Source organism: Stegastes partitus, unplaced genomic scaffold, assembly GCF_000690725.1.
Source record: "Stegastes partitus isolate 25-593 unplaced genomic scaffold, Stegastes_partitus-1.0.2 Scaffold1055, whole genome shotgun sequence".
Lineage (NCBI taxonomy): Eukaryota > Metazoa > Chordata > Actinopteri > Pomacentridae > Stegastes > Stegastes partitus.
In genome coordinates this window covers 17,726-44,366 of record NW_007578786.1, presented here as the reverse complement: position 1 = coordinate 44,366, position 26,641 = coordinate 17,726, and the positions used below count along the sequence as shown (strand labels likewise).

General features: G+C 42.6%; 2 protein-coding genes across 2 annotated transcripts in view; one reads left to right on the top strand and one right to left on the bottom strand.

Moving 5' to 3' along the window:
• Positions 1–672: 672 nt before the first annotated feature.
• LOC103367489 (prostaglandin G/H synthase 2) lies at positions 673–5,216 on the bottom strand. The gene is made up of 10 exons (XM_008295518.1): positions 5,081–5,216; positions 4,704–4,820; positions 4,461–4,604; positions 4,182–4,325; positions 3,705–3,886; positions 3,535–3,618; positions 3,196–3,442; positions 2,649–2,935; positions 2,401–2,548; positions 673–1,762 (listed from the first exon to the last, which is right to left on the bottom strand). Exons 1-10 carry the CDS (start codon positions 5,139–5,141, stop codon positions 1,350–1,352), a joined length of 1,827 nt encoding a protein of 608 aa, XP_008293740.1. The 5' UTR covers positions 5,142–5,216; the 3' UTR covers positions 673–1,349.
• Positions 5,217–6,212: 996 nt separating this feature from the next.
• LOC103367488 (cytosolic phospholipase A2) overlaps positions 6,213–26,641 on the top strand; it is a 24,081-nt gene continuing 3,652 nt past the window's right edge. The window contains exons 1-18 of the mRNA XM_008295517.1: positions 6,213–6,549; positions 8,173–8,274; positions 9,401–9,482; positions 9,692–9,840; positions 10,174–10,287; positions 10,687–10,724; positions 11,293–11,437; positions 13,930–14,066; positions 14,414–14,636; positions 14,926–15,040; positions 17,617–17,754; positions 17,836–17,925; positions 19,337–19,402; positions 22,110–22,240; positions 22,370–22,481; positions 23,381–23,565; positions 23,667–23,856; positions 25,340–25,497. Of these exons, the coding sequence (XP_008293739.1) occupies positions 8,257–8,274; positions 9,401–9,482; positions 9,692–9,840; positions 10,174–10,287; positions 10,687–10,724; positions 11,293–11,437; positions 13,930–14,066; positions 14,414–14,636; positions 14,926–15,040; positions 17,617–17,754; positions 17,836–17,925; positions 19,337–19,402; positions 22,110–22,240; positions 22,370–22,481; positions 23,381–23,565; positions 23,667–23,856; positions 25,340–25,497 (2,091 nt within the window). The 5' untranslated portion in view covers positions 6,213–6,549; positions 8,173–8,256. The remainder of the gene's footprint in view (positions 6,550–8,172; positions 8,275–9,400; positions 9,483–9,691; positions 9,841–10,173; positions 10,288–10,686; positions 10,725–11,292; positions 11,438–13,929; positions 14,067–14,413; positions 14,637–14,925; positions 15,041–17,616; positions 17,755–17,835; positions 17,926–19,336; positions 19,403–22,109; positions 22,241–22,369; positions 22,482–23,380; positions 23,566–23,666; positions 23,857–25,339; positions 25,498–26,641) is intronic.

Genomic DNA, 26,641 nt, shown 5'->3' with positions numbered 1-26,641 from the left:
ATGAACATGTTCAGTAATTAACTATGATTCACGAGAAATGATCTCACTCTATATTTATTGTTGTTTTGTTGCACCAACCCACCAGAACAAATTCCTCATATTGTGTGAACAGGCAATAAATGTGTTTCTGATTCTGATTCTGAATTGTGTATTATTTTTTAAATGTATTTCAAGAAGACGAGATGTGTGATTATTTTCTTTCAGTCGGTTGAAGTTGTGAAAAAAGACATTTTAGACATCATTGGAATTTTATGAGGCAATACAGTGACTAATTCACCTCTCACCTGAACCATGAAAATCATCCCTCTGACTCAGGACAACTTGGTCTGCGTTCATATGACAACACATTGTCTTGTCCTCCATATGCAGTGACATAGATGTGAAACTGGTTTCTGCAGTGATGTGATATTCCAGCCCGATGAACATACCAGTGGGATGTTGCATATTTAACACACTGTCTTAACAGTCAATGGGGTTAACAGACTGTGCCTTAAATGTGTGCCTTGTTTCTTGTTGTCGCCACACCCCAACTCCAATAAATAAAATATAAAACTAGTGATAGTTTTCATGGGTATATTCATTGCTTTGCACTTGGATTACATTATTTCTTCAGGAGGAAAAGCCTGTTGGATCCTCAATCAGAGGGTTCATATGAAAACACAAAGTCAGAAATATGTAAGACTTCCTGTCAAAATTTATTGATATCAAATTGCAATACAAATAGTCACTGAGAGCATAACTAGCGATACCTTTGCTACGTCAAGCTCGTACAATCGAGTAACTATGCATTTCTAAACAACAGTGCAGCTTGTGCAGTTACTCTCATTTCAGATTGCCGGAAGCGACATACAGACTAAAGTAGAAAAGAAATCAGGAAAACAACACTGAAAAAGGAATGCGCTGTGCAGTAAATCAGATCTAAACAGTCAAGATCAGTCATTCAGTTCATTATAAATGTTACAACTGTCCTGTGTTTTGCTGTCTGCAGGACACTGAAGATCATCAGTTGCATGAGCACAAGTGGATGCGCAGCAGGAGCTACTTTGAGAAGACGATAAGGAGTGTAACATACGCTACCATTTAACTGTAAACTAACTTTCAAGTATCAAGTTGCAGTGACTGAGGTTCTTACTGTAACAATAACTTACAATACAAAGAATTGTTCAAATAAATAAACACAGATTTTTGTTCTTGATAACGAATTTGTACAAAATAACACGTAATAATATTTTTAAAAAATTCTGTTCTTGCGCTTTCTTATATGCTATAAATAGTAAAGGCAATAAATAATACAAATAAATAAATAAATAAATACATAAAATATATATCCCAATAATAATCAGATAAAATTAGAGCTCAGTAGTCCTTTCTTTCAGAATGACCGTGGGGTTGATGTCACTGCCGCCCGAGTGGGACGAGCTGGAGTTGATGATCATGGACCCCGTGTCTTTAACGTCGGGCACATGAAAGGACGCCACGGGACAGGGCCCCCGCACGTTATCGCAGACAAGCTTCTGCAGGGAGGCGGTGTTGACGATGTTGAAGCCCACGTTGCCTCCAAAGGTGCTGGGCTTCCAGTACTCCGGAGAGCAGATGGGATTTCCCATTAAGCCCTTGAGGGAGAAAGGGGCCCCCATCTCCACCATCGTCTCCCCAAAGATGGCGTTCTGCCTGGGTTTCTCCACCAGCAGGCCCGGGTAGAGCTCCACGGCATCGATGTGGCCGTACATCTCCTCAAGCACTGCGGACATTTCTTTTTCACCTGAAAAAAACAAGCAAAGGAACAGTTTCAGTGAGTGACTCAGTTCGGCTTCTCTTACTGGCTCAGCAGCTGCAAAGTTTGCCGTTAGTCTAAATATGACCTCTGTGCTTTGGCTGATTCAGAGCCAGAATTTTAAACAAAAATGATCTCTCCTCTTGTCTTTGCTACCTCCTCATTTTAATCTTCTTACAGGTATACACAAGCAAACATTTTTCTTTACTCATACATCACATTTAGTTTTTAAATCAAGATGAAATCCTCTTCTCGAGGAATCTAAATCTTTTGCTCTGAACCAGGAGGTCTCTCCTGTCTGTTTATGCTTTGCTCTCTGTGATGACAATCTGCTTACACTATCTTAAGATGAAATGAACATCTGGCTCTTAGAGTCACGGAAATAAATACCTAACCTCTAAAGCGGCTGGGGACTAAAACTGAGCCCGAGCCATTCCCCTAATAATGAGTAAACCACATCATGAGCTGTATTCTGTAGCATTTTTTCATCTGTTTAGAGTAATTCCTGCAATCAGTTCATGAAAATGCAGCAATAATGTTGATAATAACGTCCTCATTAATCCTCTGATGTCATGTTTTCCACCTACAAGTGTTCCATTTTATAAATGATGTTGAACGTTTCTCACCTGTCAGGTCTTCAAAAGAGGTGTAGGGCTTCATGGAGAATCTTTTCCTGTAGGCGTTCAGAGACTGGTAACGCATCTGTCTGCTGTGCTCTATGGACTTCATGGCCACATACAGGATCGGTCCTGGGACATTTTTACCACCGGCAACCTGAAAAACAAAAAAAAAGGTAAGTAAAATGTAAGCTATAGCCACTTTAAAGCAACAGTGATGGTACAATCTCAGAGAAAGTTTTTCTAACAGTTCTTACCCGTCCTGCAATCTGCTTGCTGAACGACTCCACCAGGTTGCCGATGCCGTGCTCAGTCACTACAGAGGTGTTGAACACAAACTGTTTGTAGCTGTAGTCGGTCTCCTCGATGTGGAAGCTGTCAGGCATCAGAGGGTGCCAGTGGTACAGGGTGTTAAACTCAGATGCAATGCGGTTCTGGTACTGGAAGCGCTGGTTAAAGAGCAGCTCGGGGTCAAACTTGAGCTTGAAGTGATAGCCGCTCAGGTGCTGCACGTAGTCCTCAATCACAATCTTGATGGTCTCACCTACAGGGCAAAAAAATCACACATTCTTATAATGCAGGCATTAGAATGTGCTTTGCTTGTTGCTTCTTCTTTGCACATCTTGAGGCTTGTTTAACATTTCCCCTTTCAGTAAAATGCTCCAGCGTACGAGAAACAGGGCTGTTGGTAAGTGTTCCCAAAATAAAAAGCACCACTTCCTCTTTCTAAAACTCTAGCGGTAACACCAGCATATTATTCTGACTTTACTTTTTCAGCTACGTGACTGAAACTCTTAAACTCACCAATCAGGATGAGCCTTGTGGTCTGAAAGAGCCTTTCGTCGTCCCAGTCGGGGTGGACCTCCTTCAGCACGTCGCACACCCGGTTGTGTTCGCGGAGCCAGATGGTGGCGTACATCATCAGACCGGGGACCAGGCCGAAGGCCTCGTGGCCGACAGCGAAGCGGTGAGATTCTGGCACATGAGGAGGGTAGTGCATGTCGACACCCACGTCCTTTACTGTTGGTGGGTACATTTCTCCATCCCGGATCTGCAGAGTTACACAAGACAGGAAGCGATTGTGAGACACAGGAGTGGTCTGAAGCATTCGACTGGCTGAACTGCAGCTGCCTTTGAGCGTACCTGATATTTCAGCTTGCCGTCCTTGAAAAGCCTGAGCTTGTGTTGCTTCTCCAGGTTGTCTCCATAAACGTGGTTGAGGTCCACCTAAAAAGCATAAACCAAACCATTAAAATGTGCTTCATATTGAAACAGTTTTCTTCCTAATTTTTCCTGAGATCTGCTGCACTCACCCCGTGACCTTGAGCCAAGGTGAAAGCAGGTCCTCTCTTCATGTCAGACTTGAAGAACTGATGTGTGAAGTGTTGGGCGAAGAATGCAAACATCAGGCTGGTGCCCTGCGGGTCTGGTATAAACTGTCTCCTCATTAGGAGCTTCTCAGCCAAAACCTTGATATCGGGGAGCTCCTTCTTGCCTGGAAACAAGAACATTACAGTCAGCATAAGATACAGAAAGAAGCTACTTTAATAGCAGGAAAAATTACAGCTCTTTAGGTCTAATGTGCAAGAGGCAGTTTTAAGACTCTAGCTGTGGCTTGCTGGGGCAGGTTTTGCTGTGTTCCCTCAGCACATTTTAATCCAGGAGAAAATATCAGTTTGATGCGTGCACTTCCTATGATGTAATAAGAGCAAGATGTTCTTGTCCTCATTACAGTAGTATTTAAGAATCTGAGAAAACTGGTTCTCCTGAGGCAGAGACGCTGTTCTTACCTACTACTCCCATTGGGGTTGGGCAATCCTCTGGCACTGGGGGGAGGGTGCGCGTATAGTAGGACAGGTTGGAGTAGGCTTCCCAGCTTTTGTAACCATAATCCGCATTGAAAGTTGGAGGGCTATCAATCAGGTGGGATCGGGCTGGAGAGAGGAGAAAACCACATTAGTCGAAACACATCACCGGGTTCTCCACAAGCTGCTGTACAAATTAATTAATGTGCTATCAGGAAGTTTCCAGCCAATCTTTTCATTTTGCCTTCAGCTAAAGACACTCACACGTCAGCACATATTTCATGATGGCATCTCTGAGAAATGAGATGTTGTTGATGATGTTCCAGAAGCCCTTAAAGTGAGTGAGAAGGTAGTGAACGGTGTTGGGCGACGGTTTCAGGGACACTTTGAGCCAGGTGAAGAATTCAGCTGTAAAAGCGGCAAAGAAGAGGGAAGGTTAATTAACCGAACATGTAATTACAACAAACACATCCTAATGTCAGATTCAGCTCATGGGTTGATGCTTACGTGTTGTGCAGTTCTGTCCATGAAAGCCTGTCCGTGTGCAGTCGCACTCATAGTTATCGGACCCGAGGGCTGTGCAAACCCCCCTGTTCTGGCATGGCTCTGAGCAACATGGGTTACCTGGAACAGATAATGTTTGGCATTCACTAAGAATTCAAGACAAACCTATTAGATCCCACAATCTCACAATCTCATTGAAAGTTTTTGTGTTTTTATGCTCCACATTTTTATAAAGTCCATGTCATTATGTTATAATGGCTGTAGCATCTTCTAACAGGAAACAAAAAATCCTGGTCTATAACCATATTTTTTTTTAACTTGCTCAGATTCATAGTTTCTGGATAAATTGTCAGAGATTCGTTTGAAGTTTCTCAGCTCACCACTTTCGCAGAGAAGAAAGCCCAGTGCCAACAGGAAAACCGCAAATGTGAGTCTGGTCATACTCCAAAGACTTCGTCAGATCCTTTTTTCTTTCCTTCTCTCCTCCAAGGAACCTCCGCTGTGAGGGTGAAAGTTTGAATGTGAGAGACCTGAGAGACGACCCACCTTATATGCGCGCTGCGCGTTGACGTCACATGGATGACACAGACTCAGTCACATACCAGAGAGTGAGAGGTGCCCCGGGAATATCGTGTCTTTCATAACTCCTAATCTCTCATTTATCCGGATATGAATATAGGTGGATTTTAAAAAAAATAAAATAAAAAAATATGTATTTATTTTAGCAGCAATACGGTCATTTGAGCGCTTTTCTTGATTTAACTTTCCCTCTTTTTCAGCGGAATTCATTTCGTGTTGAAACCAACGTATCACAGCCGCCTCCAAAGCTGCAGCTTTCATATATAAAGCTGCACGTATCCCTGTGCACTTTATAAAAATGCATTCTATCGACAGTCTTTAAGATTTTCAGTTCCCACTCCCTGAGTCTGTTTCATAGAATATATTTCCACCAGAGGAGGAAGAAAAATCAGTAGCCTTCATAACTTGTCGTGAAAAAAAGTAAAGAAACATCAAATGCACGAGTTGTACTTTTTGAATAATGAGACTTGGTCGTGTAATTGTCTAAGAGATAAAGTAATTCCATGAATACAATTAAACATGTGAATACTATGTGGATCCAGGATGGATGTCGGTTTGTAGCTCAGTCTCTTTTTTGATGTCTAAATGAATAAATAGAATAGAATAGAATAGAATAGAACTTTATTGATCCCTTTGGTGCAAACCTCAGGGAAATTGTTGGATGATTGATACTGATATATTGATATAATTGGATTGTTGAAATTGTTAAATACTTGAAAGCATCTTTCTTGATAAGAATCTGCGGAAGTGTTTCAGTATAATAATGTTCTTATGAATTCATGGCTGTAAAGAAGCGGGCTGATTCAACACACGGAATAATCGGTTAAACTTCACCGTCACCTCTGTGTCATTCTCAAAAAAACAAAGGTTGTTTATTCTGGCAACAAACTGTCTTTACGCGCCCTCCTGTGGACGTCGTTGCGCACTGATGCGCAATTGGAGACGTTTGTGGCTGTAGCCAGCTGCAGCTTCCCCCGCTGAGTCAAAGCCTGACTCTTCGGAGTTTTCCTAACTTTTTCCCATCCAGCAAGTGTTTTTTTTTTTTTTTACTCCTTCGTTTTTTCACTTACTGTCATTTTTGTTGCCTACGCGTAGCAGCTGCTTGTTACTGACACGGTAAACTCCGATCCTCTTGACTGCCGGGTGATCGTTTGTGCTGTTCAGCCGAGAAGCACCTCCTCCGCGCTACTCCTGCAGAGCTGGAACGATATCCTCGATGAACATGACACATTTTACGGGATTTGTGAGTTGATACGGTGGTTCTGTTAAGGTATGTTGACATTTCGTTCCTTTCCTAGATAAATTGCTGTGTTTAGACAATAGAAGTGAACGAGGAACTGGTGGAGGAGGTCAGTGCCAAGAACTGCTGCTGCTGCTGCTGCTGGCTGAAACAGCGTCTTCGTGAAAGCCCACATTTTACGCAATTCAGAGGATAAGGAAACTGCTCAGACGCTCTCAGTAACGCATATAGACAAAGTTGTATGAACCCAGTTTGTCAGTGCCTATACTGAGCTCTAAAGAAGACAGATCTGTGCAAACATAGACAGCTCGTTGCTTCTAGGAGAATGTGTGTATCACATCCCACCTTGATGTCATGTTTTATGTTTACATGATTGCAAATGAAGAGTTTTTCCTGCATTGTCTTACATGAAACAACAACACTCGCCATCATTGCATGTTGCACACTTATCATCAGGCCCTGTCTGCTCTGGCCTTAATCTGCCCAGCTAGTATGATTCAGGCAAAACCTGTTAACAGTGCCTAATGACAAGTCTTGTATGAACCCTGTAATCCACATAAGAGTTACACTGCAATGACTCTTCGCTGTAATATGTCTTTTGGGAAATGCACAGTGATTCATAGAAGTAATCGTCCGACCTTTACCTTTTATATCTCGGGGGAGTATACATACAGGTTTACCGCACTGAGTGTATAAAAGCTACACTCACTGCAGCTGCTTTGCATTATGTGTGGCTGCTGTGTGCCTCTTTCACATTTTGTGCCCTCATATGAAAATGCAGTGCTGGGAAGCGTCCGGCTTGTATTGGCTCGCCGGCCTGCATGCACTCATTGTATGCTGCAGAACAAGGGCCAGAGTGAGCTGGCACTTTCAAAAAGTTGGACCACTGATGCAAAGTACGTGACCACTGCTGTGAACACACAGACACTCTACGTGCTCTCAGTCCCCGCAGTAATGATACGCTTTGGTGAACAGATGAGAAAAGGCTCAATGACCTTGATGTGCTATCACCGGCACACACACACACACGTACACACACACACACACACACATGTACACGCTCACATGCACACGTAGCCCATCTGAAAACCTTTCATTAATGTATGGGAAAGCTTCGTTTCAGATAATCGTCTCACCACTTCTTCTGCAAAAGCAAACCAAGCTTTACATTTTTCATGTTACACAACTCTATATGTGGCTTGTCATATTATCAGAAGAAGAAGACACACTTCCTTTTACTGGCATCTCTTCTCTTACCCTCTTTGCATTTACATGTGGTGTCCTTACACACACACACACACACACACACTCTATTGGGCCAGTCCTCTTATCATGACTTGGTGGCTCAGCACACTTCCCCTTGCTCCTCCAAAGTCATTAACGGCTTCACTGAAACAACTTAGTCGTTTTTGTTTTTAGTATGTTGTCCTTCTATAAAGTACAGTAAAATTCCTGGTTGTGGAGGAAGTGGCAGCTCTGCCCATAAGTAGATCCCTGTGCTTTCCAGTTTCGCTGACGGACAGTTAAGCGTGATTACGGGAACGCTGGGAAAACATCCAGAGCAGTGTTGTTTTTAACGTAACGGTTGTTTGTGTGTTAAAGCCGCAATCCTGCCTTTGCACTGATGCTCAACTTCTTTGTTTCATCCTTCAGGCTCTAAATGCTTCAGTTTGAGAGGTTCTGGTGAGTCAACATCTTGACGAAGGCTTTCCCGAGAAATTCACTCCTGTCAGCGCAATGGCTTCTAATATAATCGTGAGTACTAACTCAGGTATTGTTTCCGGCATGTAAAGCAGGGTCAAGCCGAAACAGGAGTTGAGAGTTTCATGAGACAAATCGTTCCAAAGAAGGTCATGGTGTACCGGTTTCTCAGTGATAACACAGTCGACTGAATTTCACTCCTGTTGCTCGGAAGCAAAAACCCCTTGTGCAAGGTCTGCAGTAAACATTTCCGCATCAAGGCCACGTTCGATATCATTGCAATGGTTGAGTAGGTTTATAATGAGCGCTTGTCTATGCAGCTGGTATGAGTGTGAGATAGCCTTCGTCATATCTCTCTTCAGAGCACTGTTATGCCATTTTATATCTGTTAATCAAAGTCTAATCACACAGATTTTCAAATGCCCTCTTTAGGCCAAATAGTCTTTGCTAAATAGCTTTTAAGCTTCCTGAGCAGGGCGTCTCAAACATGCAGTCTTCTAAGAACTCTTGTGTCCCTTAGGAGTGGTCACACCTTAAAACAGCACTGAGCATTAACACACAGCAAAAAAACAACACAAATTCTGCTCTTAATCTATCATGTGGGATCAGAGACGCATATCTATGAAGGTCATACAACGCTTCCTTTGTCCTTTGTCCTTGGAGACATTGGCACAAGGTAACCTGTGGCACGTTTAATAACACTCTCTTATAATGTGCGCTGCCATTCACAGTGTAATTGCATCGATGAACCAAGTACCAGTTACATCCTGATACTGGTTGTCACTGGTGCTTAAATGTAGGTAGAGAGAAAGAAAATAAAGCTGTGGGGAAAAGGTTTGGCATTTTGGAGAACAACAGAAATAAACCATACTCCAAGGTTTTCTTTTAAAGGCTGGTCATCTGGGAAACAAAATTTCATTTGCCTCTTTACAGACTGACTACAGTGTTCACCATTTACCTGATAGTACAGAACCTTTCACTGCTAATTCCCCGTGAGGTTTTTTTGATCAAAATCTGGTGTCGGTTTGATAAGAACTGTTCTGCTGCCAAGATGAATGCACGGCGTGAGCACAGGTGGGATGTGAACTCTGAGCTACCTGTGATCTGGATTCGTAATCTTTGCTCTCATAGCGGTGAAAGCTATTTTCCCACAGGGCGGTGAATGAATGTTGTATTGCAGGTGGAGCAGCAGTTTTCTCACAAATTCACGGTGACGGTGGTTCGAGCTGAGAGCGTCACCAAAGGAGCGCTGGGTGACCTGTGTGAGTCTCTTTGCTCTCTGTTTGCCCCATAGCCACGTGACATTAAAACATATTTTTGCATTCTTATGGCAGAAAGTCTAAACATGTGATTTTGATGCACAGAGATGAGTTTTTGTTGGTTGAATGAATGACAGTAGAAGGTTTGGTGGTTCATGTGACTTTGGGCTTCTGCTGTTTAGTAACACTGCTGACTGTGTGTTTGTATGCAGTGGACACTCCAGACCCATACGTGGAGCTGTTCATCCCGACCGCCCCAGAGAGCAGAAAGAGGACCAAGCATATAGACAACGACATCAACCCGAAATGGAACGAGACCTTTGATTTTATATTGGACCCCAACCAGCAGAACGTCCTGGAGGTCAGACCCACAGTTTGTTGTTTAGCATCAGATGAGCAGCAGGGATGTAGTGGAGCAGAAGCCCACATAAACACACCTTTAGCCGGATATGAGATAATATGGCAGGATCATCAGCTGAAACTGGCATCAGAAGGACTCTTGTTGCAGCCGTTGAGGGTCATCTAGGGAAAACTGAATAAATGAAAGCTTTTCTGATCGTTGTGTTTACACTGATCACTGTTTAACTTAACTGGTTTGAAGACGAGTTGTTCAGATGAACCTAAACACACGCCAGAATTACTGATGTGCTGAGTTTGTATTTAACCATAAACTACCGTTGTTTATTCCAATCAGCTAACATTAATGGATGCCAATTATGTGATGGATGAGACGCTTGGCACGGCATCGTTTGACATCACCAAGCTCCAAGTGGGCCAGAAAAAGATGGAGGCTTTCCCTATTGGCAAAGTAAGACAGTTTGTTCCATTGGCTGTTCAGGATTGACATTATATGCTCATGTTGTGCAGGCAAACGTTGCTGCTACCTATAGTCTATGCATTACAAGGAAATGCGCACGTGACACTGTAGATGTTCTGTTTGATTAAATACTGTGTACGAGCTTCACTGAATTCCAGCAGTGACAGAGGAAGTGTTATGTTTGCACAGAGGTCAACAACAGAACAGTGATTAATTACATCAGATAAGGATTAAATGATTATTCTATTCCGAGAAAGTCCAGTGAATCTGACACTGATGCAAAAAGTATTTGCGGCATGTTTTCACGTCATTGATTTTGTTTGTCTACTTTGTGTTTGCCAACCACAACCCAAGGATGAACAATAACCACATATTCAATTATTTTGACAGGCCACCAAAGTGCACTTAGAGATGTCGCTGGAGATCTGGTATGTAGTAACTTCACAATCACATCGCAGTAGTTTCAACACCATTTACTGTTTAACACAAAAACCCACGTGTCAGAAGGCAGTACCAGTTCTAACTAACTTACATCCGGTGTACAGATACGTGACAGGTACAAGAATACACAGAAAGTGTAGCTCAGAAACTATATTTAGAAGCAGCATTAGTCAGTAAGAGCAGAATACTTTGGTAAGCTAAATATACACTCGAAGTCCTTCATATTTCCCATGCCATCATTGCATCAGCGTTAGTAGGAGGGTTCGGAAATGCCAAGCATGTTTGAAGCATTTGTCATTAGGATAAGGTGAGTAGCAAAGAGCAAGGGATCATGAATACTGGTCTGTGAATGTGTTTCACACCAGATGACCTCAAAGTAGATCTTATGTGACCCAAAGACCCGTTTCATCATCATCGGTAGTGTAGTGCAGACTAATAGATGACATCCTCTATCTGCCTCTCAGCAGAAAACAAAAGCTTGAATAACATGACTTATTGCTCAGCTTTGCTCGATCAGAATTTAGTAAATCTTCCTCCTGCCATTTATATCTGCAGCACAAAGCTGGACCTGCGGTTCAGCCTGGCCCTGTGCGACAAAGAGAAGCAGTTCAGACAAACCCGCAGAGAACGAGTGATGCTCGGCATCAAGAAGCTCCTGGACATGGAGAAGCCTCGTTTCCTCCCCAGCTCTCCAGAGGAGGTGAGCACGGATCCACTGAGTCTGCGTTTAAACATCCATTTGACCCGACACCTGTTTGACAGTAGTTTAATCTTAAATTTTAAAGTTGTCTGAGTAAAACTTTGAGGTGATAGCTTAATTTATTCAAACGCTTAGTTTCACCAACCTGTTGCACTTACCTACACACATAATGATGTACAACAAATAAGTGTGAACAGATTTAGGCAGCAGCCATTAGCTTGTAGTAGATCAGCACAAAGCCTGGAACCAGGGAGAGTAGCTGGCTTGGCTCTGTCTGAAGGTGGGAAAATCTATCACCCCTAATGTTCACTAATTAACGTTTTGTTTTATGTTAGTTTATTCTGTTTGTACAGGTTAAATAAATGAGCTAGGATAGTTATTTCTTTCTATTTCATAATGCACACACATGGGAATGATGTCATTCTTCTGCTCTTGGCGAGGAAGGGAATAATCACAACCATGTTAACAGGGCCGGGATAATGAAGTAAGGCTGTGAGCGAGTTCAGGCTGTCAGCATTATACACAGCTGCACTCACTTTTTTCATTTACATTCACATTGAAGTGAACTTAAGCTACCCTCACTGCTACCCCTGCTTCCTCATTGTTGCCCTGAAATTACGTATGCTGCCACAGCTGTCATTTATAGAGCCTGTCAAAAACCCCACAACTTCCACACATCACCGACCCGTATGTCCGGAGCTGAGGAGGAACTTACTGTAAGAGTGTCACTTCCTACTCACTGCTGAGTTTGGTGTTTTTTTTTTTGTTTTTTGTGGGAGGTCAAAAGGTTCTAGAAGCCCAGAAGGCAAATATTAGCATTACACATAATCTATACTCACTGTAGCGTCCAAACACTGGACACTGTTTATTTACACTGGTCAGCAAGAACATGCCTGATATTGTGTCAGTTCCACTTGTTCTACCAAAACAGTTCTGACCCAGTGGGCCGTAGAAATAGACTGTAAATAAATGATGGATGTAGCAGCTGTGACATCAACATCTCTTAAACAGCTTGATGATCATTGGGTGGATCTGGCTACGAGCTTTACCGTCTATTTTACCTGAAATAGGTCCATAATTTACTAAATCAGCATCACGCTTTATTAAAGGAAACTTGAAACCAGTGATTGAGACCATAAACACATTAGGAAAATGTTTACGGCGGTAACAAGTCAAGGTAGAGGTAGGGTCGGTTTCTCATAGACTTCTATACAATCGGACTGCTTTTTTTGCAACCAGTGGAGTTGCCCCCTGATGGCTCTAAGAAAGAATGCAGGTTGTTGGTTCTGTATAGTGTATAGCCATGTACACTGGAGCTCTGGGGCGATCCTATGGGGGATATTTTAAGTGGATCCTGTGGTTTGATGGGTGAGGCCTCCATGGATCAGCCTTGTTCTGGTGCATCCTGCAAATGCAGATTGGGATGTTTAGAAGTCCAGTGAAGCCCCACCTCGGGGTCTTTGTCATGTTCTTTGAGTCGTTCCTGATGAGTTTTTGCAGTATCTGTGCATGCACTGTCTGCCGGGGGAGGCTGCTCCTTCCTTAGTGTCATCGCTGTGGAGTAGTGTTGGTCAGTAACAATGTTCAGGTCGGTGGTGTGAATGTCAGGATCCAAGGTTTCCCTGCAGAATGTTGAACAGTAAGAAGATGTTCAGCGTTACTCACTTCACCTGTCAGTGGATTTAATGCTGCGGCTGATTGGTGCAAAATGCAATGATGGATGTGGGACTTATTGTTCGATCTTTCTTCTAGTTCACATTTATGATCTGTCGCTGTAGTGAAGACTTCAAAAAATTGCAGAACGACAAATAGCTTGAAGCACCGAGGTCTGTTGCCTCCAGCTAATGTGTTCAGGCTTGCTACAAACTTGCTGACTTGCTAAATTTATAACTGTGGTGCAGTTTTTGTACAAGCTGCGTTTGCAGATTAGAACAACACTTCGATGTTTCTCACACTGGAAAGTGAACTTTAAGCCTCACAAAGCCCCAAACCCATCGCCCATCGCCCATGAGCTAAGCTAGCCTTTCCGCTGCTGTGGTTTTGGCTAGACGCCCTTGGGCTTGGTGGTAATCTCCTGCCAGGCCTGGTCATGTCTTCAGCATGTGCCGGAAGCTTCAGACAAATGAGATATCCAGTTTCTGCCTTCTACTATGCTCCAACAACTATTCCAAGAAGACTGGAAATATTTACAAGCGACCTGAAGATAAACACAAACTGGAGAAAGGAAGCAGTGTTGCACAATGAGAATTATGACATTTTTGAAAATCTGATGGCTTAAGCGAGAAGATGTTGCACAGGCATGATGCAACTGTCATGGCAGCCTGACTGTATCGTGTCAGCAGAAGGAAGTTACTCAAGCTCAAAGAATGAGGTGGAAAGAATCTGATACTCATACTTGTAGCCGTTGTAGTTTGTATTGATGTGAATAAGCACATCTCTGTTTTTTTTCCTTCTTCCTCGTATGATTCTCACTTTGTTTGTGTGTTTTGTAGGTGCCAGTGATCGCCATAGCAGGTTCAGGAGGCGGTTTTCGTGCCATGGTCGGCTTCTCGGGGGTGATGAAGGCCCTGTTTGAGTCTGGGGTCCTGGACTGTGCCACATATATTGCCGGCCTCTCTGGATCCACCTGGTCCGTTTTTATGCCGTCTTTTTTTCTTTCTTTTTACACCCTGCCTTTCTCTGAGCTAAATACATGTTTTCTCTTTATCTTCGTCCTTATTGTCACTGCCTTGTTTCTTTGTCCTTCTTTTCTTTCTGACTCTCCTTCGGCGTTGCCCCTCTCCGCTTTGGCAAACTTTCCTGCCTTCCTCTGCTGATATGATGCTTTCATCAAGCAAGTACCTCTGTCTTATTTCAGTCTTCATGACTTACTGGGTTTAGCTTCCCTACAGGATAGACCTTGTAACGAGCAGAGTGATGCTGCAGTGAGATTTGCACAGTGCTTCGTTCTAACCTTCTACCTCCTTGTGCCTGTAGGTACATGTCCACTCTCTATTCCCACCCTGGCTTTCCAAATAAGGGTCCAAAAGACATCAATGATGAGCTGATGAAGAGAGTGAGCAGTAACCCGCTCAGGCTGTTGCTCCCCCAGCACATCACCAACTACATCCAGGCCCTGTGGACCAAGAAAGCCTCAGGCCAGCCTGTTACCTTTACCGATATCTTCGGTATGCTCATAGGAGAGACGCTTATACCTGCGGTAGGAAGCACCTCACAGCCACTCCGAGTTTTATTTTAGAAAAAAAAAAACTTTTTCTTTGTGTTACACAAATTCATCAGTCCCCCTGAGTTCATCTTTTATTTCCTCTTGTTGCTTTTAAACTAGCGTCTCATCCAGACCTAATCTGAAGGTCACTTTTGTCCTGATTCCCTCTTGACAGCATTTTTACTTTACTTTCACATGATCATATATTTATGTTTAGATAGAAATCTACATGTAACATAAGAATACTGTGTGAATGACTTACAAAAGCGTTCTGTGCTACCAGAGAATGGACACCAAGCTCAGTGACATCCAGGAAAAAATCGACCAGGCCCAAAGTCCTCTTCCGCTCTTCACATGTCTGCATGTAAAGCCAGATGTTTCTGAGCTCATGTTTGCAGGTAAAGTCTTTGTTTTTTTTTTTTTTTTTGAGTGTCTTCTGGTGCTTTTATATTAAATTGTGTGTTGCATGCAGCCCACAACCCTCACACAGCTTATTTGCATCAGTAATGAGTAACTACAGACAATCAGATGAGTGTGGCCGTATGCAAAGTAACCAAGCGGTACGTTTCCTTATAATACCACTGCTGTCGCACAGAGGATGTGATATGACGTGGTGGACTGTCATCTAATGACGGTTCTGTGGTCACAGATAGCAGCTGAGTTATATCGAGGAACTGAGTAGTGAGCGCAAGGTCGTGATGGACTCTGGGTTAGTCCCGTACTGTTCAGTAGTTCCTCATTGTGGAGCCCTGAGCAGCAACTTTACACGGCATTTCAGTGGAAAAGACTGGATCATTTAAAGGGAAAATATGATGAAGGAGCAACACAAATCTGTAATAATCTTGGATAGATCAATGAACACACTCTCCATTGGGTTTAAAACTAAAAACCAAAAGTAATACTAGAATAAGACTCAAGTGGTGGCTTGGGGGACACTTCCTGGACCTCTTGTGTGTAACAGTGCACCGATAAATAGTTTGAAAAAAGTTTGAAATCCATCTGACTTCGAGCCAAAAGTGTCAAAAAATCTCATCATAGTTGCTGCAGTGGCAATTCAATCTTCATATCCTCATTCACTAGATGCTGGCACACACTCAAAGCATTCTTGTTACTTTGAGGAAATGTGTGAGTTCATAAATCAAAATCAGATGTTGTTTTTGTGTTTTGCTCTACAGTTGCTTATTTCATGTTCAGAGAAATACAAGCATGCCTGTTGAACTGTGGCTTTTCAGTTCAGTAGAGAAAACTGAAATCTACAGTTCACAGTCACAACAATGCAGGACTTGGAGATGACGTTTGACAATATCTCCTGTCAGAGTTTGGGTGACAACAGAATAGATAACGATAGAAACTGACCAAAGGTGTGCTATATTTTAGTTGTGGCCATTATTTTGCAGTGTTCCTCCGATATGTGTCAGGGCGAGGCCAAACTTGTTCCCAATCTAGAATTACATGTTTTTCTATTGTTAGCTCTCGTCATCACGCCTAAACTTTAAAAATGATCCTCCAAAAGTAGATACTCAAGTAGTAAGTCTTTTTAAAGTGCGACTAAAATAGACGAGGCTTGTTCTTCTGTTTTTTGTTTTTTTTATTCTCCTCTTACCTAAAATCCCCAGTTTCTTTATGAGCCAGCTCAGTGGAAAATACCTGGCTGTCAAAAGACGGCTTAAGTAAAGCTCTGTTGTGAAATAATCTGCACATTTAAAAAGGCAATTACTGTCTTAAGGGTTACAGACGGTTAAGTATTTCTGTTATCTATGCATGTGCTTGTGTGTATGTTTGTCTGCACTCCTGCAGCTATTCGTGGTTGCAAACCTGAATGTAAAAGCTGCAAAAAAATCTGCCCCAATGACATGTTGTGTTCAGGTCAGGGTGTAAAAGAGTTTATGCTGTTCCCTGCTACACTTCCAGTTTACGCTGGAGCAAAACCCTTGTGCAGAATGGATGTTTGGACCCTTAGTGACCCCCTGTTTTGACTTCTCTGTGTGTACTATAGAAGTTACAGAACCCACCTTTACTTTTTCAGTATATTTTGTGCATATAACCAGACAAACTACCTCAAACCGCCGTCCATACAGTGACTTGTAGGACCATGTGTATCCCTGTAGGGCCACAGTTTGCCCATCTTTAGGCATCTTTGGGTATTTGGAGACAGCAAATGTACATCATGACTGTTGCATAAAGTCTGCAAATCTAGAGAGATTATGTGGTACAATCATATCAATACGGACCAGAATCCTAAAGAAATGTTCGCAATAGAGAGAGAGAGAGAGAGAGAGAGTGGGTGAGCGTGCATTCGACCCAATCAAAATGAGGAATATCATCAGTGCATCTCCGCCACAGTTCTTTTTAGCTTCGTTAGTGGCATAACTGTAGGTGTGGTATTGCTGGACTTACACAATGATACGGAGAAACCCAACACTTGGCAACAGTGGTAATAAATACTCCCCTTTACCAGGAAGAAACCTTCAGCAGAACCAGGAAGGTCAGTCATCTGCCTCCACCAGATAGGGTGAAGGTGAAGGGGAACAGAAAGCAGGACAGCAGATTGAAAACAAGAGAACAATGAACACTGTAGATGAGAAAAGTGCAGCTCCACAGCCAGAGAGGACAAAACACAATCTGCAGGAGAGAGAAGGCACAAAGTCAGTGACATGCAATGGTGGCGTGTCAATGTGTGGAGAGGGAAGGAGAGACGGGTAGAGGTGCTGAGTCCACCAGCAGTCTAGACCTGCAACAGCATAAAGGATGGTTCAGACTCAGCTGAGCCTGTCCCAGCTTTACGTTTTATCAAAATAATCAGCCTAACCCGAAACATAGGGAGGATGTCTGCCTCCTGAACCCAAACTGGGAGCTGATTCTATGACAGAGGAACAGCTGAAGGCTCTGCCTCCCATTCTGCTTGCTTGCTGAATTTTAAATGGTGATTCTGTTTTTACTTTTGTGACATTAACACTAAGGTTTGCTCTTGCAGACTGGGTGGAGTTCAGCCCGTATGAAATCGGGATGGCAAAGTATGGAACCTTCATGACCCCCGACATGTTTGGAAGTAAATTCTTTATGGGAACTGTTGTGAAGAAATACGAGGAGAACCCACTTCACTTTCTGATGGGTAAGAGAGATGTTTTATCTGCAGCACTCAGTGAAAGAGCCTTCTGTGGTGATACTGACAGGCATGTTTCTGCTGGTCCAGGTGTGTGGGGAAGCGCCTTCTCGATCCTGTTCAACAGAGTGCTGGGAGTCAAGGACACGGCTGGTGGCAGCACCATGGAGGAGGAGCTCGGTAAACTGTTCTGTCTGTTGTTCAGTGTGTTTGGACTGAGCTCCAGTTTACTGACTTAAAGAGAGAACGCTCTAAATAATTATTTGCTTAAAACCAACAAGACAATCTCATCACAAGGTGAATGCAGCAGCTGCTTGGGAATGTTTGAAGTTTATCATATGATGTTCATCAGCAGATCAGCGCATGGAGTTAGCTTAAATTAAATTCTTTTCTGTTTTTCCGAAGCACTTTACAGTTTTGTTATTTATGTTGGTCTCAAACTTGAAACCTGAAAGTACATTGTTGACCTGCTGACCTGATCAGATGATCAGATGGAGAGTCCCTCCACTGAATGGACGGTTTATTGTGAGTGTTTTGTCCAATAAAATAACTTCCAGTATCAGATAACATCAAATCTCAAGACAATAAAACAAATCTTTTATATTGAGTGCAGAAAAAATAATTAAATGGAAGTAAGCAGGAGAGAAGTGTCTTCAAATTCAACTCCTTCTGCATTATAATGAACAGAAATATGAGCAACAGAACGTTTTCAATGAAAAATAAAAAACATTGCAGCACTTAAAATGCTTTCAGTTGTCTTTTAAAAGTGCTGAACAGCTACAAGACTCACCAAGAAAACAACCCCAAAACGTTTTCTATACTCGGATGTATTTACCAAACAATTAGTTGATTAAGATTATTGATGGATATTGATGATAATAACAAAATGGATAATCTTTATGCAGCATATGTGTATATATGTGACAGTATGTTGTAGAATCGCAGATCTTAAAACATCATCGGAGATGTGGGTTTGAGTTGTGGGTGCTTTGTGTTTATTTAGGTGTTCAGATGAAGTCTTTATTTTAGTACATTGATCGACTGATAAAATCGCATCATATCTGAGATCCTTTTGTCTTCTGTCAGGGTTTTTTTTCACACACTTTGACACCAGCAGACTTTCTCACAGCTTTATAATCAGTCAAGCTAAAATTATCTCACTAGAATCTCATTATTTCAAGTAAGTTACGTGAGTGTGTGTGTGTGTGTTTGCGTGGGGTTACCACAACAGTGAGAAAGTATCAGCTTCCTGTGATTATTCTGACAGCTCATTGGACGTTTGTTTTGCTTGAATGCATCTGTTTAGGGTGACCTTTTCACATTCTGACGCCCTCTGACAATGTGCTGGTTGTACAAATGTGCTAAGAAGGTCTCCACCTAGTTAAAGAATGTCCTAGTGCATCAGGTGTATCACATTTCTGTCAGGCCTCATTTTGATGGAGATGAACAATAGACATGAATTTGATAATGTCATGCAGCTGAGCACAAACAGGTGCAGTTTTGATGTGCGGTATAAATGAGACAAACACGCTTCTTTTTGTTTTTTTTTTAAGTCGAAACCTGAAGAGTGAAATTGTCTTGTGTCTTACAGAGCAGATCAAACCCCAGCACATTGTCGGGGAAGACAGCATGGACAATGATGACGAGCCACGCAAAGGTGAGAAAGATGTTCATCGCAAGGGCTCCACTCAGATTTCCTTACGTTCAATATTATTAAGATTCACGGTCCAACAGAGATGTGTGTCTACACTCTGACACACTGCTTGAGAGGAAACGCGATTCCTTTTTCACACCTTTTTGAATTTCTGGTTTTGTTTCCATTTGCATCCGTCGGTGTGAAGCAGTTGCATCAAAGCAGCTGCTGTGGTCGAAGCTGATCAGCGAGTTTTCACGTCTAAACCTTTGTGCACCTCATAGCAGAGGGGTTTTTGTGTTCTGCTCTTTATAACCCAATTAGTAATTCTGTACGTTCTAGGAAGCCGTTTCTCTTTTTTTTTTCTTTCAAGTGTGAAGTTTATTACAAGTGAATTTGTCAGAAACCTTTAGATAGAGTGAGGAAGTCAGATGGAGAAAGAGAGAGAGACGAGGTGGGTGAGCTACAGAACTGAAAGACAGACTAATGTCTTCAAATGAATTGCCCTCATGGGTGGGATTACATGACTACCTGTAAAAAACACTTAGACTCTATGTTTAAAATCCATTTAATTTAAGTTCACGTCTTTGTGTACATATTAAACATGTGAAATTCTCTCTCCCCACCTTTTTTTTTGTATTTAACACCTCTCCTACCCTTTTTCTATTATTTTTCAGGGATTTTTGAAAGAAGGCCTTTTACATATTAGCCCGACAGGGAAAAAAAAGTGCTATAGGTTTTCCAATACCACACAAAAAAGAATGATAAGAACGTGATAACAAGAACTATACCGTAGCCAACCACTGAAAACAGCTGCACCTTTATAACATTTGTGATGTTGACACGTTTGTGCTGCAATGTAAAATTAGCAGCAGCAGCAGCAGCAAAGGTTTGCATCTTTTAAAATAGGGAAGTTTAATTCATAGCTCAGTAACTTCACCTGCGGCGCTGCCAGATTACAGTCAAACCGACTAACGAATTTGAATATATGTATCAGACACAGTGAAGAGGAAGGTAGACAGATGATAAAGCTGCATCATCTCTCAATAATTGCATTATTTCTAAGTTGGTAAATAAAAATTTCCTCCTCCAAACATTAAAAAGCTCGTTCTTTAGGAAGATGATATTTAAACATACAGGTCCTAATAGAGTAGAACACCACGCTACTATTAACCAAAGTCAGAGTGATCGTCCTCCTAAAATGGCGCCACGTACAGTGTGCAATTTGCATCATCTAGTTCTGAAAAAGGGGCTGCCAGGTGGCTGGGTGGTTAGCACCATTGCCACGCAGCAAGAAGGTCTCTGGTTCGTGCCCTGGTGAGGACACCTGGGGTCTCTTTGCTCTAAACCAGCTGTAAGACGGCTGCAGTTGATCCAGAACGCTGCTGCTCGAGTCCTGACTAGAACCAGGAAGTACCACCATGTTAGTCCAGTGCTCAAGTCTCTGCATCGGCTTCCTGTCGCTCAGAGAAGTGACTTTAAAACAGCTTGTGTCCAAGTCTCTTCATGGTCCAGCACCAAAGTACATCTCTGACATGTTGGTGCCATCTGGACCATGTCGGGCTCTGACAGAACCTCAGGGAGGGTCTGCTGCTGGTGCCCAGGGTCAGGACCAAACACGGTGAGGCTAGAACTACTACTACGACTACTACTACTACTACTACTACTACTACTACTACTCAACTAGAACTACTACTACTAGTACCACCACTACTCTGAGAACCTCAGGGAGGGTCTCCTGCTGATTCCCAGAGTCAGGACCAAACAGAGGCTGCATTCCAGTTTTCTGCAGCTAAAACCTGGAACTGGATTTCAGAAGATGTGAGACGGGCCTCAACTCTGACAACGTTCAAATCCAGACTGAAAACATTTCTGTTTAGTTGTTCATATGACAGCTGGACGTATTCAATCTGTACTCGTCTAATGAATGATTATATTTATGTATTTATGGATTGATTTTATCTGCCTCTATAACTGTGTTTCTGTTCTGTGGGATGACTTTATCTTCTTGTAGTTTTGTGTGAAGCACTTTGAATGACCTCGGCTACAAATTGTGCCGTACAGATAAACCTGCGTTGCCCTGCCTTGCCATTATTAGGTCAGATCAGACCAAAATGACTTTGTTCAGGTCAGATAGAGTTCAGCATGTTTGACACGACCCTCTCCAGGACTACCACAGTGAATGCACAGTCCCGACAGTGAAGCACGACGGTGTTCGTAGTGGGCTGCTTAAGCTCAATAGACCTGGCTTTTTTAGATGGCACCATGAATGCTGCAAAATACTGACTGACAAGGTGACTCTCAGTCTGCACAATGCAAGTTTCCTGCGTGATAAGGATCCAAAGCACACTGCCAAAATCACACAAGAAGAATTTCAAACACAGTTTCCAAGTGAAAACTAAAACCTGGCCAAGTATGTCGCCTGACTTGAATGCAACAATACACCCTTAAGACATTTTAAGGAGAAAGGTAGAGCAACACAAACCCTCCAGGAAAGAGCAGCTGGAGGAAAAAAAGTCTCTAAAGAGCAGCAGGACATCGCTACAGAAATGTGATCTGTTCTGTGCTGAGGAAGATCGAGTCTGTCATCAAAAATACAAGTGGTGTCATAAAAAAGTCCAATAGTGAGGCCTGTGTTTTGAACTAGCTACTCTACCGTTTAGTGTAGAAGTCATACAATTACTGTCAGGCGATACAGTTTTAAATAAATTGACATTTCTTTGGTGTTCAGGTGGGACAGAAAACCAGGAGGCAGAGGATGAGTTCCATCGCACCGCTCAGGCCAGCTGGGTTCAGCGGATGTTCACGTCCCTCTTCAGTGACTCTGCCTTGTTCAACACAAGAGAGGGCCGAGCTGGGAAGGTGTTTAGAAGTTTTAATTAATTCTAACAGTCCTTGCAAAAAATATGTTTTCACTTTTCCCTGAAGTTTATACACATTCATCACAGCCTGCATGTTCCACTATGAAGCCTCTTCTTACCTTTGAACCAGGTGCATAACTTCATGTTGGGCCTGAACCTGAACACCAGCATCCCATTCTCACCCATCAATGAGATGACGTGCCACGCCCCTACGCCTGAGGAGGAGGTGGACGCTGTCACAGGTAAGAAGGATAAATAATTCACTATTTTATTTACAGGTGTCATTTCTGATCATTTTACACACAAAGTTTTGATTCCATCTGCAGTTTCTTGATAATCCCATCTTGCACTGTTTAGAAGTTGTAGCCAGAGCCGTGATCGGACGTCTGTGGAAAAAGAGAAGAATAATCCTGTATTACTATCTGTGTTAATTAGCTTGTAATGCACATAGATCTAAATACACTCAGGGCTGCTTTTTAAACCTAATCTTAACATAATTTGTCTACGAACCCAGTTGCACCAACTGGACCAAATATGAAAAAAGACCATTTGTGTTTTGATATTTCCTTTTTTTTTTGTCTGTTTTCCTTTTGTTAAAGTAATATTAATTGACTCTTTGGACACTTTTGGACGATAGAAACAAACTGTATGGATGTATCACCAGTGAATGTTCTGGTTTCACCTCCAGTAGAACATGAGCATTTATTTCGATGGTGTCTGTTAGCTCTGTTCTGGAGCCATCAACTTCTGAGGGAAATATTTAAGCTGCTACAGCGATGTGTTCTCTATGCTAGTTGCTAATTAGCTCCGTCTGTGGTTTACACATAGACAGCTGTGGCTCAGGTGGTAGAGCGGGTTGTCCTCTGATCGTAAGGTTGGTGGTTTGATCCCCTTCACAGTCCAAGTGTCCTTGAGCAAGACACTGAACCCGAAGTTGCTCCCAATGGCAGGCAGCATGGCAGCTCTGTGGCCATTGGTGTATGAATGTGTGAACGGGTGAATGAGAAACACATTGTAAAGCGCTATATAAGTGCAGACCATTTACAGTTTAGTTACACAGAAATCTGGTTTATATTTGGCGGCAGACAAAAAAAACGTATTTTTCCTGCATCATTTATTAAATTTTCTATAATTTTTTCAGATCCAGATGAGTTTGATCGCATTTATGAACCTCTGGACGTGAAGAGTAAGAAGATCCATGTGGTGGACAGCGGCCTGACCTACAACCTTCCCTACCCGCTCATCCTGCGGCCGCAGCGTGGCGTCGACCTCATCATCTCCTTTGACTTCTCTGCGCGACCGAGCGACTCCAGCCCTCCGTTCAAGGTCAGAATTAGACTGTTTTTACTGTCATGAATTACTCGAAGTGATTCTCGTACTCAGAAAGTCATGACCAATGTTTTCCAATGTGAATACGTGCACCGCAGGAGCTTCTGCTAGCAGAGAAGTGGGCCAGAATGAACAAGCTCCCATTCCCCAAGATCGACCCAAAAGTCTTTGACCGCGAGGGTCTGAAGGAATGTTACGTCTTCAAACCAAAAAAAGGAGAAAAGAACTGCCCGACTGTCATCCACTTCGTCCTGGTCAACATCAACTTCAGGAAATTCAAAGCGCCTGGTAAGTATTGGCGTGTGTGAAGGTTTCCACGGCGTGTACGTGGAGGAAAATATGCCAAGGCTCCGTCTATTAGTATAATAATGTCATTTTACTGTAATGACACATGAGGCATCGCTTCCTCGAAGTTGCGCTGTAGACTTCAGGCACAGTCAGTGCAGCAGACAGCGTTTTGAAGTTTTGCCGACAGTTAGGCCCCTCGTTCAAGTGACCCCAACAAACAGCTGGTATCCAGGGTCAGTGTGGCTGCGTGGTGGAAATGTTGTGTCTCTGCTGTGTGTGTGTGTGAGTGTGTGTGTGCACACGCCAAAGTGAAACACAGTATGTTCAGTGTTTTACGACCTGCTCAAGTGAAATATGGTTCCTTAAGGAGCCAGGTGCTGGTAGGGAATCTCTCGCTGCAGTGGGAGACCTCTCAGTATAAACAGGCCATACATCAGGAGCCATACAAAGACACGCTATCATCACATCTCCACCGCTGCCTCTTTACATTCAGTAGGTCATCCGCCCACATACTTCCTCAGCCTGTTTATGGATGTTACACGAGCACGCAAACCCAAAAAGACATCTCATGGAATTACACCAAAAATGGACTTCTGGTATGAGCTCACCACTGAAGGCTCCGTCTCCTAAAACGAAACTTCCTCCTGCATCTTAGACAATGCATTAAAATCAAATGTGAAGCTTCTTTTTTTCACAGCAGCTGATCCATCAGGATTAATTAGGACTTTCACACATGTTGTGAATCCTACTTGGATCTGCAAAAATCTGTGTTTTTAAAAGAGTTTTGTTTGCAAATCATGTCTCATTCATTCAGTCTCCAGTTTTAATCCGCTGCCAGCGATGAGATGCTGTTCAGAGGTCAGCTGCAATAGTAAAAGAACAAGAGATTGTCAAGTCAAACTATTTTCATAGTGGATCCAGACGTGACCCTTTTAATGATTCTTGGCAGTTCCTTTCTAAACTTCTGCCTTAAAGTTTGCATGCTGCATGTCTAGATACAAAAAAGTAAAGAATTAGTTGTCTAGCACAAAGATTGAGTCTGAAACATGGAGTGGTGTAGATTATAAACAGTGATTTCTATTGCAGTAAGTGCTCTTCAGTGGGCTGCATGTTTAAGTGAGTCACTTAAGATCTGAGTGGAATAAATGACAAGACGAGCTCACTTCAACATCTGGCCTTTCTTGAACTCTCAGCTACGTCACACAGTATTTATCAGCGGTTTTCTCAGTTTGGTTTTGACCTGAACAAACACTGTCAGTAAAATCAAAACCGATCAGTTTGGGTGATTTGAAAGTCCAGAATGAGTTTTTATACTTAAATGGACAAAAGTGCTGTTGATTATGATCACAGTTGGATGAAGATCAAGACCTTTGAGAAAACTTTGCACTTGGAGTGAACTTGTGTCTGATACCAAGTTTCATCCCAGTCGGTCTTTGTTGATCTGGGTTTTTTCTGACTCTCTCATTTATGAACTTGCGTACAGGTGTTCCCAGAGAGACTGAAAAGGAGAAGGAGTTGGCAGATTTTGACATCTTTGATGACCCCGAGAGCCCATTCTCCACCTTCAACTTCCAGTACTCCAACGAGGCGTTCACCCGACTTCATGACCTGATGGAGTTCAACACTCTCAACAACCTGGAGGTCAGTTCAGGGCAGTTGCAAAATCAGGGCAAATCAAGTCTCTGACATCAAGCAACAAGAAGCAAGGGTTATGTCTGCAGTTTACGTTGCACTTTGTATGACTGGAGATGATGGAGGGATTAGAAAGTGATGACTTTGCTCAAACACGACCCGCACGCTGACTGGTTTTTATTCACTTCCTCACTCATTCCTTGTTAATCTCATTCTGTGTTGTCAGTGTGGAAGTTTTGCTTTTTTGCAGCGTCACTAGACAGATTATTTAGTTTTGCAACATCAAAAATTTCTAAATTCCCTAAAGGCTCGTCTAACATCAGATGGTGCAAGTATAATGACTTACAGACAGAAGGTGTGTCACTGCTGGACCAAACTGACTTTCACTCAGTGCAGCTGAGTCACTTCCCTGCTGAATGAGGATGTAAGCGTTATGCAATTTATTTGATTTCACCGGCCGCCGGGCGGCTCATTCAGGCAGACTTACACTGCCAATAAAAACATTTGACCTAAATACCGTGATTCCCGCAGATTTGAAATGGAAAAATACTTTCTAGCTCGATGCTACGGCAGTGAAATATTATTATTGAATAAGAAACCTGCTCAGCAACACCAAAGTTTTATTCAGCTCTAATTAGATGCAGCTGGCATTGCAAGACAAGACAAGCATGTTTCTCTGTACTGATCTTTAAACTATTTAAGTAGAACCTCTCTAAATTTTTAGCCGAGACAACAAACGGCTCTAGCGTCGGCAGTGTTGGCTGGTCAGGCCGCCATTTTTTTCCACATTCCAATCCAAGAGTATTGGATGGATTGCTGTAGACGTTTGTACAGACGTCGGGAGTTCTTTAATGAAATCTGGGTTTGAGGTGAGTGACTTTCAGTGTAGTGCCACCATGAGGTTATTGTTTTTGATTTTTGAAACATCTGGTCAACTATTGGAGAGTGACAGACCTTCATGTTTCTCCCAGGATGCATTTTTACTTTCATCACCCCTTCACCTTCCGTTTAGCGCCATCACAAAGTAAATTTTTTTTTAGGTCCAATTCTTTGGTTTGTGACCAAATACCTGCAACATAAACAGAAGTCATGTCAGTTGTACTTAGTATGAATTAGCAACTGTTTATATGCTAACACACTAAACAACTTGACC